The 17947-nt window shown below is 43.3% G+C and overlaps 1 protein-coding gene across 11 annotated transcripts in view; it reads left to right on the top strand.

Annotated features, from left to right (window-relative positions):
• Positions 1 to 17947, top strand: part of tnk2b (tyrosine kinase, non-receptor, 2b) — a 101361-nt gene that overhangs the window by 34307 nt on the left and 49107 nt on the right. For 7 of the 11 annotated variants that reach the window (XM_015957527.2, XM_015957530.2, XM_015957535.2 and 4 more), the window contains exon 1: positions 5966 to 6550. The exons of 2 other annotated variants lie outside the window; for them this stretch is intronic. In XM_015957527.2, coding sequence (XP_015813013.1) covers positions 6470 to 6550 — 81 coding nt within the window. In that variant the 5' untranslated portion in view covers positions 5966 to 6469. 2 more of the 11 variants (XM_015957524.3, XM_054748230.2) reach the window with 2 other exon arrangements.

Genomic DNA, 17947 nt, shown 5'->3' with positions numbered 1-17947 from the left:
ACACACTGGTCGCCGAAGCGCCGCGAAACGGGGACCGCCTTCATTCGGCTCCCTTGTTATCCTAATCTATAGACCACATGGGCCACCGAAGCGCCGCGCACCGGCGCTCCAGCCCACGCCATGCAGCGATCGTTTCGGCGTCTGCTCTATTTTTGTCACGAGCCGCAGGTGAACCGCGTCAATTCTGGCAGCAAGTCAAAACTAGACATAAGAGGCAGGCCGGTAAATTTATCTAAATAAAGCATTTCAAAATACAATTCCGCGATAGTCAAATGTGTTCGTAAACAGACACTGCATAAAAACTACACACACACACACACACACACACACACACACACACACACACACACACACACACACACACACACACACACACGCACAGCGAACTTGTGTGTGTGTGACCACGTGAAGGGGGTGTGGTTTGGGGTGTCTTTCAACCGGAGAAAACGGGACAGTGAGGCAGAAAGTCGTAGGCCAGCTATTAACAACTGATTCACACCATAGGTTCACACACACGTACAAACACACACACAAACAGCTGGGGGGAGGGGTGTGTAGAGGAAAAGAGCAGAGAAAAGGCAGAGAGGAAATGGAGGATGCCAAGTAGTTAAAAGAGAAACTACGAGGCACGCCTCCACCAGAGCGGAGAATCAAGCGTCTGGTCTGAACTGAGGAGCAGCGAGCAGTGGCCGAATTTCGTGAGCGCTTCGCCTCCTGGCGCTTCGGCGGCCGGTGTGTCCCCGGCCTGTGCCTGAGATCAGTGGACTCAGTGGTCTCCTTTAAAAAGCAGCTGAAAACTCACCTGTTCAGGCTGGTTTTTGTGTGACCTTCATCACCCTCTCCTTGTTCTCTTCTTATTCCGCCTTTCTCGATGATCCACAGATTAACCTCTTTCCTATTCATTTTCTCTCTCCCTTTCCTTTCATTATTTTTTTATCCCAAAATGTATTGATTTATATTTGAATTTTTTAAATCTTTTTCTCATTTTAAACACAATTTTAAAAATTGTTTTAAAACTTTTTTATACATATTTGTTTTTTTGTTTGTGAAGCGCCTCGTGATTTTTATCTTCAGAGGCGCTACAGAAAAGATTGTTTTTATGGTGTTTGTTTGTTTATTGTGCAGAATCTTTTCTGGTTTAGCTCCATTCCCTGAAACACAAGTAATGTTTTGTTTAGTCCAACTTCTCTAAGAGAGTGGTCAAGCAGCATCACTTTTTTACAATTCATAAAAAGAAGCTGGTGACAAGCGAGGATGTAAAGATAAAGATAAAACAAGACCATACACCGGAGCAGAGAGCCCTTCCGTCAAGGGTTTTCTCAGTCCACTACTTGTTTTGAAATCCTTTCTGTGCTCTTGTGAGAGATGATGTCATTTCCCCAGAGTTACTGACCTCAGCACAGCTTTGGAAACGTGAACTTGTGAAACATCTGGGAATGGCAGTAGGTCAGTGGGAGGGTGTTCCGATGGCTTAAAAGACGCTGTGTTTGAATCTCGGGCCAGAAAAGTTTGTAAAGCCAATTTATCTGATTTGTGGGTCCTCAAAAAGGTCTGTAACACTTTTCTATTCATCTGAATAATCATTTAATTAAACGATGTAAAAATAAAAACAGTAGACATTAATGAAAAGGGTAATTTCATGAAATTGTCATCATTTTAGTGGTTTTTATGAAATTATCTGATGTTTGTTGTTTTCACTAAATGTCATGCTTGATGACCAAAGAGAGGATCTTTCTCTTTATTCAATAAATGATTTTAAATATTTTTATAACTTTCTCTCCTAAGCCACCAATGTCTAAATGATGAATAATAATTATTATATTTTTAAATTCTCTTCATTTTAAACATTTTGTAATTCTGCCAAATAATATCTTTGTTAACAAAATAGTTGATATTTTGATTGGGCTTATTTACTTAACATGTTTGGTTTGATGAATATTTTGTTACAGGGATATTTTTTATTCTTCCAACAAGATGGTTTTTATTTCTAGCTCAGGTATTTTTGTGACATAAAGAGTTTTTTTTAAAGGTGTCACCAGTTACTGACCTGACTGTGTTTCCACCGTACATCCCATCAATAGACATCAGTTCAGCTTCTGGCTAAATGCTTACGTCTGCTCTAGAGCCTGTGGTTTTCCCTCCAGTAGGTTTAAAGACACAGGAGGGAGCCGTTCTTCTCTGACAGGGAGTATTTTAGGCATCATGGGACAATTTAGCTGCTAACCATGCATTATCACCCCCTCAACCTGTCTGCTCTTTCTATTGCAATCATGAATGAGGTGTTTCCATGTTTAAACAGTTAGCTTTAACAGACAAAATATGGCGATACGAGTGATCAGGGTCAAAAGCAGAGGTCAACATTTATTGTTTTCCCAGGTTTCTGAAGCAGTTTGGGAAATGTGGTCTTTAGTGTTAAAGGGGCATTATGGAAGTTTGACAGCCAAAACATGTATAGAAATAATAAATGTCTTCTTCATACATTCTCCTGCAATGCCCTGGTCCTGTAGAATGAGCCCTGGCATTTTTACTGTGATTGCCTGTTTTTCTGTAAAATCACAGAAAAAGAGAGATGCTCGGGTCGAGCAGGCTGCTTCATGCGCGTTCACGCTCAGGCATCGCCCGTAGCATTTGCTATCCGTAGCTTTAGCAGCAGAGAGAGAGGCAGTGCCACTTTGTCGCTGTTCCTAACGCCTAGTGACAAAGCTAGCTACATTTCTGAGGACCCTTAGCTACTTTCTGTAGAACTTTCTTCTAGATATTTCCTGCAAATTAGCAAATCACACGCTCCGCCCCGCCCCCGGCTTTCCGCCACCGCTCGCTTCCAAACTCAAATTATACTGTACCCGCTCTACAATGGCTCCGCCCCGGTGCGGAGACCTGAGGTGCGCAAACAGGCATGCGCAGGATTTTCGAGATCTTGTGATACAGTCCGAGCAATAAATGCGGAAGTTAGATCCAAACACCTGTTGTGTGGGAGAAGCATCGAAATGAACTGTTTAATCTGCCATCATTTGTGTTGAGGGATCAGCAGTGTTTGGATCAACAAAGTGTGACTACTTTGATAGTAGAAACTGTATTTATGGCTTATTTTTGTGCATTTAAAGTTCAACCGCCATTGATAGTTGTTAAAAGTTGTTAAACTTGTGCATATGAAACAAAAAACGCCTTTTGTTTATCGATTTATTGTGAAATAACGGAAGTTGTGCTTGCTCCCTTTCCTGTTGGGCAGTTGTGATTTCTGTCCATTGACTGCAGAGGTGCTCCGGCGTCCGGCAAAAATAGAATCAATCCTATTTTTGCCGGACGGCGGAACGGCGGGCGGCGCACTGCCACACGGCCACAGTAGTGAAACAGCTCTGGTTGACTACAATGGGACCGTTTTTGCTGCGGAGTTCGTGCCGGAGCGGAGTGGAGGTAGTGGAATTTTGGGGTAACAATCAACAGGGGTCTCCTGATGTTGTCCTGATCCAACATGAACAAAATCAGACTTTAGACATAGTTTCTATTCCTGTTTGTATGGTTGAGTCTGTCATGGAGTAGTTTAACCTCCTCGGGTAAAGCTGTGGTGTTGTATAGCTGGAGCTTACCAGGAGGATTAATGGCTGTTGTTTCTAAAGTTAAAAAACAACGTCTGGATAAAGATAAAGGAGTGATAGTTCTTTGTTCAGTGATTTTATTATTTGCCTTGATCATATTCAGATGGAGGGAACTTCTAACCATACAGTCTAAAAGTGTGCACATGGAGAAATAAACTGATGTAAATGTTAAATGGCCTGTATTTGACATAGTGCATTCTACTATCCTAGAACCCCCCAGGTGCTTTACAACCAGGGTTTCCCTTACATAGGCATAGCTGTGGTGGCCTGCCACGGCTGAAATCCCACCGCCACGCCTGCAAGATCCCAAGTTTTTTTGCTTTTTTTTTGGCGCTGTTTCCCGAAGAAGCAGCGGAAACTACTATGTTGTCGCTTGTGATCACAGCCGGCGGACAGCAAGGAGGAGCAGGCAGGGCAAGGTGAAGTTACAGCATAAGTTACTGAGTTTAAAATTAGAAAAGTAGCAGTGGATATAATGCTTTCTGGTTTACATGTTTCAATAGCATTAAGATAAATGAGTGTTGACGATCTTGACAGGGTTTCCTCCAGTGCTTACTAGGCCAGGTTCTCCTACCCCCACCAGGCTAAGCATCACTTATTCATGTAAAATTTATTTATTTTTTCATGTCTGACTTTAACCGCATCTAATACTGTATTACGGCGTGAGCGCAACAGCGACAACTTAAGATCGATGTGTGAGCAGCCTGAGAGGTCGGGTGTTTTCATCTGAACCCTTAAAACCTCCAGCAGGCTACGCTGCACTATTGACGTGTTAGCGCGCGGCGCTAACAACTTAGCGACGTGACATGTCTCGGAGAAAGCGTTAAAACACGTTGGACGCTTCTTCTGAAGCGGGAAAGTAACACTTCTTCTTAAACAGAGCACGACGTCGCCTCGGCTCGTTCACGGCCGAGCCGGACTGAGCTCGATAACATTGCCCCAGCACAGCCACTGGGTCGTTGGAGCTGCCCCGTGACTGCCTGATGGAAAACCAGCGGGTTTCATCAGACTCGTAGTTTCTTGTTTTTGCTGGGGACCCCCTGTATTTTACCGCTCCCTCCTGCAGTCTTCCCCTATTAAAATTTAAAATGATTCTGTAATTCGTGTATCAACAGAAAAAATCTCTGCCTCTGCCAGCTGCAGTAAATGTAGTCTCCAAATAATAAATAAGAGGTGCATTCATCTGTGGATCTCCTTTGATCCGCATTAGTGATATTCTCAGCACCAGAACAGTGAAGCAAAAAAAAAAAAAAACAGATTCCTGAGTTTGTTAGTAATTTTATTCATTAGGTGCATCTAACCTGTTCTATTTTTCTCTGAATGAGATCAAGCCAGTGCTTCTATGGGTTGTCTCCACTCTGCACTAGAAAATTTTACTTTATTTAGAGACGTGTCGTAAGTGCGAATGTAACTGGCCAACTTCCTGGGTTAACTATAGATTACTTCTCTAGGTCTTAATCTGTTGTATCACTGTGCCAAAATAATGTGTATTTAGGGGATGCTAGAGCAAACCCAACAACTATTTAGAAAGGTCTTCTCTACCACCAAAGCTCTAGGATTGTATTTTTTTTCTCCCAAAATCAGTGGTTTGGCTGTAATTATGCCCCCCCCCCCCCCCCCCCCCCACACACACACACACACACACAGTTCTTTTATGATGTTTTCCCCTCCATGATCCAGATGTCCAGTTAAGAAGGATCCAGATGGCCCAGATACCCCCATCCCCCAAAACGGAGGTGTTTTTCTCTCTCTCACACACACACACACACACACACACACACACACACACACACACACACACACACACACACACACACACACACACACACACACACACACACACACACACAAAGCTGCAGGAGCATGTTTTTCTGCCTCTGAGAGGAAAGATTAACTCTCCTCGTTAGGACTTGCCCCTCTTCCAGCTCCCCCCTCCCCTTTGTTGTTGAGATGCTACCACTGCTAACTGAATCGCCATGACCGCTGGGTGGGGGTGGGGGGGTGGGGGTTGTTGGTAGATGTTGCCACATTAATACAGGTGGCCACTCGCTGGATCATTGAGATGGAGCAGAAGTGCACCAAAAAAAAAAAAAAAAAAAAGAGTGGATGGGCGTGGAAATCAGGTTAGGCTGATGGAGTAGAAATAGATGAGGTGGGGAAATCAGCAACAACAGCACAGGGATTATGCATCGACGGCACATTCACTTAGTCCGTTTAGGATAAAGCTGCGTCAAAAATCCCCTCTGGACACCCGTGATCATCCTCAGAGCTCAGCCGGCCGGGTGGGTGAAAACTGAAAAGCAGCTCCTCACCGCTCCCCTGGCTGCTGCGATCTTCCTCTTCTGTCGACTGGCGAGAGAAGGTGAGCGGACTATATTGAAGGCTGTGGTGAGAATCATAATGGGGAGAGGAGGAGGCTCATTGGAGCGTCTCTCTGCATGTGAAGCGCGTGCGTCAGAGTGAGGCGGTGACAGCAGAGGTGAGCACCTCAGAAGCTGCTGGGTTCGTCTCCCTCTGTGGCTCGCCTCAGCAGCACCCCCAGACCACCACGGAGGGAATTTTCTTAATTTGGAATAGATGCAGGCGCTCCTTGAAGACTTAAGTCAAACGACATGACACGTAACTCTGTTGTGAGTGTGTGAAGAGCTATTTTTAAGAAATGCTGACTCAGCCTGAATGACAAGAAGAATGAAGGAAACAGCACACGATAAAGCAACAGCCTAGATTAAATGTGTCTGATTATTTAAAGTGATGCTTCATGCACCGTCCTCCTGATGGCAGACTGGCTCAGTGTGTGGTGGACTTGCTGAGCTTTGGATTTGAGGTCTTTCAGGACACTGGGGCAGGTACCGGCCAGCTGCTGCAGCCTCACCATGGGAGAGACAGCAGATTACCAAAGACTACAGGACACATCTGAGTCTGACAACCATCGCTGTCCCAGTGACGATGAAGAGGTAGATCTCTCTACTTCTCTTATTTCTACAGATTCCATAAGCTTAGCAGCTATCGTCAGAAAATTCAAACTGTGAATCAGTTTATCGGTTTGCTGCTGTGGTTTTGATTCGGTTTCTGCGTCCTTCCAGCAGCATGTTTACATAGAGGAACCCACAGCCTCAGTATCATCGCTCACCTCATTTCTATTTTCCTGCTGTTAAAATCTAAAATGGCCAGCTAGAGTTAGATTCTCAGTCATAACTTTCCCTCAAATGTCAGTCATTTGTCACAAAGTCCATGTTCAAAGATGATCACTGCATTTCTCACCCACACCCTGTGTGTCCTGCGGTGGAAAACATGTGAAAACGTTTGTTTTTAACCCCAAATTGAACAAGCTTACCTAGATCTTTAAAAGCAGCTCAGATGATGAAACTGCAACTATGATTCTGATAACAAGCTAACAAATTGAACTAAGATAACTGGCTAGCAGAGCTTCTGACTGACAGTTTATGTGCAGCAGCAAATCAACTATCCTGATTAACAAGGTTATAAAAGCTCATAAAGGAAAAATCACTTTGATGTGTGGGGGAACTTTTCCAGGCCCTCTTTAGCAGGGTGGGACTGGGAGGAGAGTGCTGTAGCCTTTTAGCTGGAAGCTAACCAGAGCCTGACATGAAGGTGGGTTGGTTCACCGGCACGTGTCGGAGTCAGCCCGGTAAAAATGATTAACGACACCGAGCGGAGTCACGTTCACGTTTGAAAGCGGCGCTGAATCCAGAAACCTCAGCACAAAGTGCGTTCATTGCTCTGAGCCACAATGACGAACAAGGGAACGGCGCCGCTAACTCAGTTCGGGTGTTGCTTTCCAAAAGGGTCTACGTAGGGGGCAGGCGTATTACGTGAATGGACCCATCTGATTGGCCGCATATCAGAAGGGCTACATTTGATTGGTCAAATAATACTTTTGCGCAAATAACAGAGCTGGTTTACAAAAAGTTGATGTATGACACGGATGGAAATGTTGAACCAAACATTTATTGCTGTTTTTGACGTGCTTTGCGATGGGCCTATCGCACGTCCTGTTATAGTTAATTTTTTGATATATTGTGCAGCCCTAGTCAGAGTCCTCTTCCGTTGATCAGGATGGTTTCAGTCTTAAGTTGATGAGTCCCTTGAAGTCCAGGTCCGGAATGCAAGAATGGAGTTCGGGATGTGAGAGCGCACAGTTCAACTTCTCAATGGGAAGACGTCAGGGTCCTTCCATGGTGTGTTGAGATGGTTGTCCAATTGTCAGGGAGCTGATCTTGTCTCCAGAAAGTCCTTCAGGTCCTTTTACCATGAAACCAGGTTGGAGATTGGGTGCGGGTGATTGAAGCAGTTATCCTTTTCCAGCGCCTCTCCGTCGCTGTGTTCTGTCGTAGTTGCGTCCAGGGGTCTTCAGCCGAGGTGGGTGCAGGTTACGTTGTCATGTAGGTGTGCGGTCAGGGAGGAGCCCCAGTCCGTTGTTCCAATTCCAGTTCTAGTAGCCCCTCAGATGCTGCTGTCCCAGTCGTTCCATCAGGTGCTTAGAGGTGGCCCAAATGCAGGGTCACGGTCGTGCACCAACATCAACAATGTGGTGAAACCAGCAAGCTTGAAGCAGATCTTCATCTTTATCTTTATCTTTATCTTCACCGGGGTTGAGACGTGGACCCTAGAGGTAACCCACCCCTTTGCAGCCGGACTTCGTTGCCGCTCTAGTAGTGGTCAGTTGACGTTGATGAGCTTGCAGTGGGGTAGATGAATCCAAGATGGCCTCTCAGCAAACTTCACAGCAGTAGGAGTGGTGCGGAGTACTTCGAGTGGACCTTCTCACCTTTGGCTGCCCCAATTTACTTGTTTCAGCACCATCATCAGAACCCAATTTCCTGGTTTCACGACCTGTGGGCGAAAAAGCACAAGAAATTTCTGGGAGATCACTGTTGATTTGGACTTGTTTTCAGCTCAAATTCAAGGACTCAAATATCCAGCCATTACCTCATTCACTAATGTGTTCTATTTACTTATCTTGTAAAAGAGGCACACAGGTGAGTGCGTGTGTGTAGGGAAATCATTATCAGCCATCCCTCCTCTTGAGACACGAGACAACTCATGGCTCACCAGAGCAAAAGAGGCATAAACAGATATAAACAAAACAGGTCCGATACCGGCAAGCATTGCGTCAAACCGATGCAAAAGTTGCATCCCACATAACATGTTTCCTCTAAAGGCTAAAAATACCCATTCCACGGAACTTGCAATTAATTTGTCACGATAACTTGATTGGTGATTCAAAACTTACCTTTTAAATATTTTAACCAGGGATGTCCCGATCCGATCACATGTTCGGAAGTCGGCCCCGATCACGTGGTTTCAGACTGATCGGGACTCGGGCTGATTATTCATGAACTCCAGCTGCGTTCTGCACACGGCCACAGTAACATTTTCTAAGTTTCTAAGTGGCGTCACCAAAAAATATATAATTAACACACAGTCATTCATGTCCGTTCATTTTCTCTCTGGTAAGTTCTGTCTGTATTTGAGCATGACGTGTGGACGCACTCGCTGCAGCGCTCATCGCTGGCTCAGCCGGGCAGTGCACACTCCGTTTTTTGCGGTCAATAGATCAATTTGATCTGCTAGTTAACAAGTGATTTGTGAGGTGAAAAAGAAGGAAGGAGGCAGGAGTTTTTCTGGACTGGGAGATGCAGGAAGATCAGAGACAGACAGGACAGGAAGACAGGAAAATAAAAACCAAGAAAACAAAACAAAGTTCTTAAAAAATAAAATGTAGGTAGATGGATCTCACTACACGTTTGTACCTGTATAAAGCAATAACTTATCAGCATGTAGTATTTATATAGTTGGTACAATTCAGATCATCTTCAAAACTCCGTCCCATGCCCAGGGGCGTATCTAAGCATTTTGGGGGGCCGAGGCAAAATAGACCCCTGCCAGGTATTTTAAGTTGAAGTGCTATCTGTTTTTATATTAGACTTTTTAAATTTGCAATGAAGTCCAAAAGTGAAGAATTTATGTTATTTATTACTTGATTGTTCAAGCTACCTCACAGAAGTGATCTGTTGTTAAAATTTTAAATAAAAAAGGTAATTAAATCAAAAATAAGGAACATTCTGGAACTATTTCTTCCTTTTCTTCCTATTTTTTTAGGTATCGGATTGGGACTCTGTATCGGCAGATTCTCAAAATCAAATGACTCGGACTCGGGGGCAAAAAAACCTGATCGGGACATCCCTAATTTTAACGACTTCATTAAAGCAGCTTTTCGGAGGTTTCCCCTTTCAGAAATTATGTATGATTTGTCAGAAATCCGTAAGTGATTATCTTATCCTTACTGTGATATAATGTAACAGGGTTTCCCCCAGAAAATGAGTTAAGCCTGGCGGATTCGGCCGTGGGGGGTGGGGTGGGGGGTGTCGCGCACTCCATTCCGCAGCGCTCCTCCGTGAGAGCGGGGGTGGGGGGGTTGCACACGTTCTGCTGCTGTTTCTCACCAGTATCAGCTGATGGAGGGCTCTAGTTACGTTGCGCCGTTCGTGTCAGCGGACACGATAAGGTCGGGGAGGGGGGCGGGGTATGCCGCTTAGCCTGGCAGGTGGCCAAGCATAGCCTGGCTGGCCGCCAGGCTTATCAAGCGCTGGGGGAAACCCTGTGTAAGCAATATGTCCTTTTTTTTTTTTTTTTTACTAAGCTCTTCCGCTGCCCCGCAGAACTACTGCTACTACCACCTACTTGCTTCAAATTTAAGGAATACCTCGGCTGATGCAGAGTTGATAAACTTTTCACGGACAAGAAAGTCTTGTATGAGAACACATCATGACACAAGAATAATACTCGTAAAACAGCGTGTTTTAGCTCTGTTTGTCGGCTACAGAAGCACATTTATAAACAGAAACGTGAAGTCGCCATCTTAAAAATCAGAAGGAGTGATATATGCTTGTCAGCCACTAGATGGTGCCATCGGATAAGAGAAATTCTCCGGAAAGTAGCTTTAATTATTGCATTAATAATTATTTCGTTCACACGAAGCTTGTTTTGACAAAGGAGGCTTAAAACTAAATACAAGATGTGATTTAACATGTTCATCCAAGTAACAGTAAGACATTTAAGGTAAATAATTCATGCTAAGATGCTTTTGCACATTCAATCTGTGGGAGATGCAAAGTGAAATCCTGCCAACAGAGCTCTCTGTCGGCTCCATCAGCTCTCGCTGCTTTTCACCGTGAGCTAGGACTCTGGAGTCTGGAAGAAAAACAAGACCACGCATGACTCACGCTATAGGCTGAGATAAGAACCAGATAGCCCAATCACAAAATCTCTCATAATTAGTTCACCCAATCACAAAATCATGCGTAAATAGGTGCTTGGTGTAGACAGGGAAACCTTTCTGCTTCAGGGAGTGTGCTCCATGCTGCCTCCAGGTGGACAAAGTCAGAAAGAACACCCACTGAACTTGAAAACCCTCTGATGTTCCCCTGTGGGCTATTTTGAGGCTTAGCACACATAAACTATGGCTTCTGGTCATGACACCTTTCTTGTGAATATATATAAATAATATGTAAATGTCCATCCATCCATCCATTTTCTGAAACCGCTTTGTCCACGTAGGGTCGCGGGGAGGGGGGCTGGTGCCTATCTCCAGCGGCCAACGGGCAATCAGGCGGGGTACACCCTGGACAGAGAGCCAGTCCATCGCAGGGCAACACAGAGACACACAGGACAAACAATTATACACACACTCACACCTAAGGACAATTTGGACAGACCAATCAACCTAAGTCATGTTTTTGGACTGTGGGAGGAAGCCGGAGTACCCGGAGAGAACCCACGCATGCACAGGGAGAACATGCAAACTCCATGCAGAAAGATCTCAGGCCGGGAAGCGAACCCAGGACCTTCTTGCTGCAAGGCAACAGCTCTAACCACTGCGTCACTGCGCAGCCATATGTAAATGTAAATATATGTATATAATTTTCTGGCTCGGTAAATCTGATCCTGTCTTCTGCTGGACATTTTTGGAAGCAGCAGAGGTAGACAGAAAGTTTTCAGCATAACAACTATTTTACATGAATAACGCCTGAGACATGCCTTTAATTTTCATGCAAAAAAACTTGCATTTAACAGTTGTTTGCTAGATTTGAGTTTTTTCTGTTTTACTCACACCCTATATTAGGGCGACAATGACACAGGGGTGCTCATCTCGTAATCAGAAGGTAGCAGTTTTGAGCCCCGCTCAGTCTGTCGCTGTCGTGTCCTCGGGTAAGACACTTGCCCGCTGGTGGTGTTATTAGGGACCGGTGGCGCCTGTGTATGGCTGACTCTCCTCTGTCAGTGTGCCTCAGGGCAGCTGTGGCTACAATGCAGCTCATCACCACCAGGGTGAGAATGTGTGTGTGAATGGGTGAATGATTGATTGTGTTGTAAAGCGCCTTGGGGGGTTCCAGGACTCTAGAAGGTGCTACATCAAATACAGGCCATTTACCATATAGTTTTAGTCTGAGTGCTGAAAATGGTTGTTACAAATGTTTCTGGTTTTCACAGCAATAATTATGTAAATTTTTCTACTCAAATTTTGATTTTTTGTTTACTTTCAGGCTCATTGTGATAATACAGTATGTAGGTGAGGTTGTGCTGAAAAGAATGATACCAAACAAGGCATAAACAATAAAATATTGAGTGAAATAAAAAGGTGAACACTAAAACTTGTCAAAATGGCTATTTATACCACCGACTCCAGAGGGTTAATTGTACTCCAGAATTTGTGTGGGCTGTTAAATTATTATTTAACCTGTTCTAAAGAAATCAGCCTTGGCATTCCTTGTCTGAGTTGTGCACTGGTTTCTAAGTTACTTATATTCAAACCAGTCTGCATGAATATGTTTAAAAAGGGCGATAAGTTGACTATTGACCTATGGTAGATGCTTGCCCTTTACTTTAACGCTGATCCGTGGTAGTTTGTCAAGCACACTAAGATACTCAGAGTAAAATATTCTAAGCATTTTCCTTATCAGGAATAACGTCAGTCCCAATGAATCAGCTGCAACTCACTCAGATAGAGCTCGGTACTAAAGGCATGCGAGTCACGTATTCTTTAGATTTTGGGAGGGATATGCGGAAAAGACACTTTCCATGTACAGTCTAAAACAATCAGCTAAAACCCCACAATCAGCTGCCTAACTGGTGTGAGTATAGGACCCAATCAATGAGATAGGAACAGCAAATGCCAACTCTGGTTGGATCAGTAATCAGTTGAGCGAAGTTGGAGGTATTTAATAGGCTACGTTCAGTAAGGGTTGACTATAAAGCCAATGTAATACTCTTTTGTACATTCGTTCTGTGCGTGACTATATAATGGCTAGTGACTCTAGACATCATCAGAGTTCGCCAAATCTCTGATGATGGCTAGCTAGAGTCATTAGCCAAAACAGTTTAGGCTAAAACATTTTTTTTACTAAACCGTGTAAAAAAACAGCTAAGTAATGGGCGAGCCAATGTAAGGTAAAATTTCCCAATCAAATAAAGTCCTTGGTAGCACCCAGTGATTGAACAGTAGCTATAATATTTCTTACCGCTTCAAGTTTAGGCGTAAAAGGTGGTCGATAATTGTTCCCAATTATGAGAGACTGATTTATGGAGATAAAAATCAATGTTGCAGAGCAAACAGTCAGTGTTAATCATTGCTGTTAGCTAATCAGAGGTGAAATGTCTGAATATCAGAAAATAAGTCACCAGGGGCCTCATTTATAAAACTTGCTTACGCATACAACGGGGTCGGAAAACTGCGTAAGCAACTTTCCACGCAAACTTTGGGATTTATAAAAGAAAAATTAGCGTAAAAATGTGCGCAACTTTAAGTTGACTAAGGACCTGGCTTACGCACATTTTGGACATGGAGAGCACCTGCCGTGCTGCTGCTGAGAAGATACAATTATGAAATCCTGCAGCATTATCACTTGTACTGCTTTGTTTTCACACAGAACAAGACCCCCCACACGCACACACACACACACACACACACACACACACACACACACACACACACACACACACACACACACACACACACAGCCTGAAGTGCAGAAGACAAAATGCAGAAAATCAGCAGGGGGACAGATTGAGACAGAATGTCATGCGTCTGTGACAGTGTGTGTCCTGTCACTGTGACCCGAGTGATCATGCACCCTGGCTACTTGTACAGGGGAAATCACTGTTTGGGTGACTGGTTAGCGTGCGTGACTTTCGCTTGGGAGTCTGGGGATCGAATCCCGATTGGACCATTTTTCTATATCCGCCACAGATCTCTCTGAAGAACTCACAGCATTGACGGCTTCAGCAACGCTGCGCCACTCCGTGGATTTTCTCTTATTTGTTTTGCAAAAGCGCTTCCTTTCATTTCTCCACCTCACCCACAGGTACCTCAAGTTCTGCTTCTGTGAAATTGCGCTTCCTTGATCTGCCTTGATCTACGGTCGCCATCGTCATTGGTGGAGCGCTGCAGCAGCCGGCTTATGTACATGCATGAGATCCACAAGGCACTTTGCATTAACTATTTATGGCAGTAAGTGGGCGTGGTGAGGTGTGACTAAAATGCAGCTGAGAAACATTCTCGTTAGTCTCCGATTTATGAAGCGGAGATTGTGTGCAGCTGTGCGTACTCCATGTTTGATAGATCACAAACCTGCTTGGCGTAAGTAAATTTTTTTTGCTGAGCTTAAGTACGGTTTTAGTAAGGATTCTACGCAATGTTTGGTAAATTAGACCCCAGATCCTGCTGTGTTCTGCTCCCCACTCCTCTGTTCTACTGCCTGAAACAAGAGCGCCAGAGCTTTTCTCCCACAGTGATTGATTCTTAAGGTACTCATTTGTACCACTGCTCACATCTAGCTCACTTTTACTTCCTTCTTAGCCTAGTTTATGCAGGGGGGGTTAAATGATTCCAAACTGCACATATTCTTGCCCTCCTGAAGCAACACAAGCATTAACCTGCTAGCTAACAGCCCACTTTAAAATGTGTGACGTTATGGTGTACAATGACGTTTTCATGTCGTTATTGAGGTAATGGAACTTGTTACAATTAAAACTAAGCCATTGTTATCTCATTTAGAAATTTCTACTTCGGGATTAATTAAAAAGGTCATGCTTGTTGTTTTATAAGGATAAATCCGATATTTTCCACCTGATTCCGACCTTTTAAAAAAATCACACGATCGGGCCTGATTTCTGGTCATGTGACTGAATTAGAGCATCCCTACTTTTTGCAAGAGAATCAATAAGCTGTCCTGTGTTCACAAGCTGTTCACAAGCTGTTCACAAGGGGCTAATGTTTGTGCAGCTGTAGCCTCCTACCAGAGGCGCTGCATGGTGATAGGCAGGGCTGGGTATTTGTTTGGGGACCCCAGTGGGTGACAAACTTTGCATTAAGCCAGAATCATTCAACAAACTTGTGGTCCATGTCAAAGTCGCAGGCGGAGATTTTCGTCCATGCCACAACCCAACCCCCCGCCGGACAATGTCTGCATGCTTTTGTGCGTTGGACAGCAGGCCTTTTTGCTTGGGGCCAATGCCAACCTTAAAACACCACTAATACAGCTGAGTGCCCTGAAAAAACTGGTTGGAGTTTTGGTTGTTTATACTCTTAGGAAAGCATTTACACATTTATTTAGCAGGCGATTTAAAGTGTTTGCAGCTTTTTATATTTCACTTCTTCGGCCCGTTCAGAGATGATGCAAGATTGAAGCAGCTGCTAGACAAGCTGTATATTCAAGCTGCTGTTGATTAACTGTGTGTGTTTTTTTTAAATTTTCTCCATTGATTAAATCTTTGTCTAGTTCTTTAGGAGGAGCATCACCTACTTGCTTCTTGTTCATTTCTGGTTTTAAAGATGGTTGGTTTTTCATTGTCATTTGTTCCACATGATAATACACGAGTTCTGGTACTGCAAATTCACAGAAGTTTGTTTTTTACAGTGTCTTAACTGGTGCCACTGAATGAGAGAAAAGCAGGAAGCTGAATGTTTGGACTTTTTCAATCCAGTTTTTTTACTTTGATTCTACTGAAAGGAGAAGGTTGATGAAAGCTGGACTGAAACATATTGAATAGATTCAGCAGTGAGTCTGAGCTTATTTGATGATTGTTCTTTGTTTTGTCGTCTTTTAAAATTTGTATATTTTTATCAGAATTACTTGTACCATACATATTTGACTATTTTTTATTACTAATACAGATTTAACAAAAACACACTCAACAGCAGTCTAGTGCCATCTTCTGGCAGTACATTAGAGCTACAATATTACTGTGTTGTATGTCTCTAATCTCAGTCGGAAGGAAGTGGGGTGCCAGTTGGGAATTTTTATTCCCCTGAGTTAAAAATTTAAATCATAATTGAATTTTGATGTTTGATGCTCAGCGTCCATCTATGCACATGTCTCAGTTTCTCATTTCGGTCTTAACTTTATCTTTGCTATGACATTTCCTCTATTTCTTCCTGTTTTTTTCTTTAACCTGTTTCAATCAATCGGTCAAATGTTATTTATGTAGCATCTCCCACTGCCTCTACAGAAGCCCAAGGTGCTGAACAGTACACAAACGAATGAACATTTGTAAAATAAGAAAATAAAAACAACAAAATTAAGATCGTGATCCATGTTGCAGAAAAGCCAGCCGATAAAAAGGATCTTCAGACGACTCATCAACACCTGTAGAGATGGTGCCTGTTTAACAGCAAGTGGCAAAGAGTTGGAGCTAGGGCTGCACAACATATCGCAAATGTATCGTTATCGCCACATCAGCATGCGCAATATGCATATCGCAATGAACAGTCAGCTCAAATGTTTGCTACACATAATGCATTATGTCAGTCAAATGGAAGCATGATGTTTTTGTAACAAATCAAATTGCTCTTCACCAATTTGGCCAGCTGGGTGGGTTCTCATAGTTAGATGCCCGCCCCGGACGGCACTTCATTTTGATGGTTAGCTAACACCTGAGTTAGCTTTGTTCTGCTCTTTCTGCTGATTCTGCTTTTTCCGGTATTCACTGATTGCCTTTTCTTCTTCATTTTCTTTTTCCTTTTCCTCATTACTTTTGTTTTTCTCATTTTTATGATTTATTTTGTCATTTTTTTGTTTCTTTGTTTTTGATAATTTTTGTTCCTGAGTTAAGTTTTTATTTATTGCAAATAATATCGTCATCGCAATATTAATCACTGTTATCGCATATCGCAGGTTTCCCTAATATCGTGCAGCCCTTGTTGGAGCCACCACTGAAAAGGCTCCATTCCCCCTCAGTTTGTGTTTGGAGTGTGGGACGACCAACAACTCCTGCTCAGTTGAGCGTAGAGATCTAGACCACGTTTGCCTGCAGCAATGCAGCCAGATGTGAAGGAGCACTACCCTTAGTGACCTGAAATCTTACATTTTAGCATCACACTCTGAGTTTGATCTAATCTGAACTTGTTCCTTTGTCCTGCTTCCACTTTAGGGTGCAGAAGAGCCTCATCCATGTAAATGACCATTGACTGTCTCATTCATAAACACACACCCATAAAAGTTCTTTAAATCTTTTATGGATATCCTTTTAAAGCCTGAACTTGGCGTCCTCTGCAGGCTTTCTGTGTTTTTATGTTCAGCCTCCTTGTCCAGCCGTGGGTTGGATGGAACGTGGGCTATTCTTTGTCATCTGTTTCACATTAATGGGAGTTACATAACCGCTGCAAACATTATGTCATTAAAATTTGTCCAATGAATCTAACTCGTCTTTTTTACAGGAAAAACTTTATTCACATCACAAAGAATGTTTTGTTTAAACAAGTCCAGTAAAAAAACCAGGATAATAAAATATGGTCCGACTAAACTTTGGACACAGAAAAGAAACGTGACATTGATGAGAACAGAAAGACATTTCAAGTTCCAGGATGGATTTAGCATCAAAACACGATAACTTGCTGCGAATACTTCCTACCCCCCCCCCAAGGCTATCCTAGTAAAATGCCCATGGGGGAGTATATAAAAAAAAGGCACAAGACATAAAAAAAAATCTGATAGATGCATTGATTAATTTCAATAAGCAACATAAATAGCCAGACAAAGTAGAGTTTCAGAGCCACTTGTTATTGCGGCGGAGAGAGTCAGCAGAGTGGTGGAAGGGTGGAAGGGAGATAACATTTTGGGGGGATTATCAGCAGGAAGTGAAAGGCGGCACCAAATAAAGAAGAAAATGCAACAATCTGGCATGACCTTTGTGCAGAAAAACAGAGGGATGTGAGCAGAATGGAAAGAAATAACGGATGAATGAACGAGTGACAGGAAGTGATGCTTTATAGACATGATAAACATCTGTGGATATTGTTTCTTATCTTTCGTCTTTAAAGGTGTGGTTTA

The sequence above is a fragment of the Nothobranchius furzeri genome, chromosome 11 (genome assembly GCF_043380555.1).
Source record: "Nothobranchius furzeri strain GRZ-AD chromosome 11, NfurGRZ-RIMD1, whole genome shotgun sequence".
Classification (NCBI taxonomy): domain Eukaryota; kingdom Metazoa; phylum Chordata; class Actinopteri; order Cyprinodontiformes; family Nothobranchiidae; genus Nothobranchius; species Nothobranchius furzeri.
The sequence above is the reverse complement of the archived record's forward strand: the minus strand, read 5'-3'. Positions and strand labels throughout refer to the sequence as shown.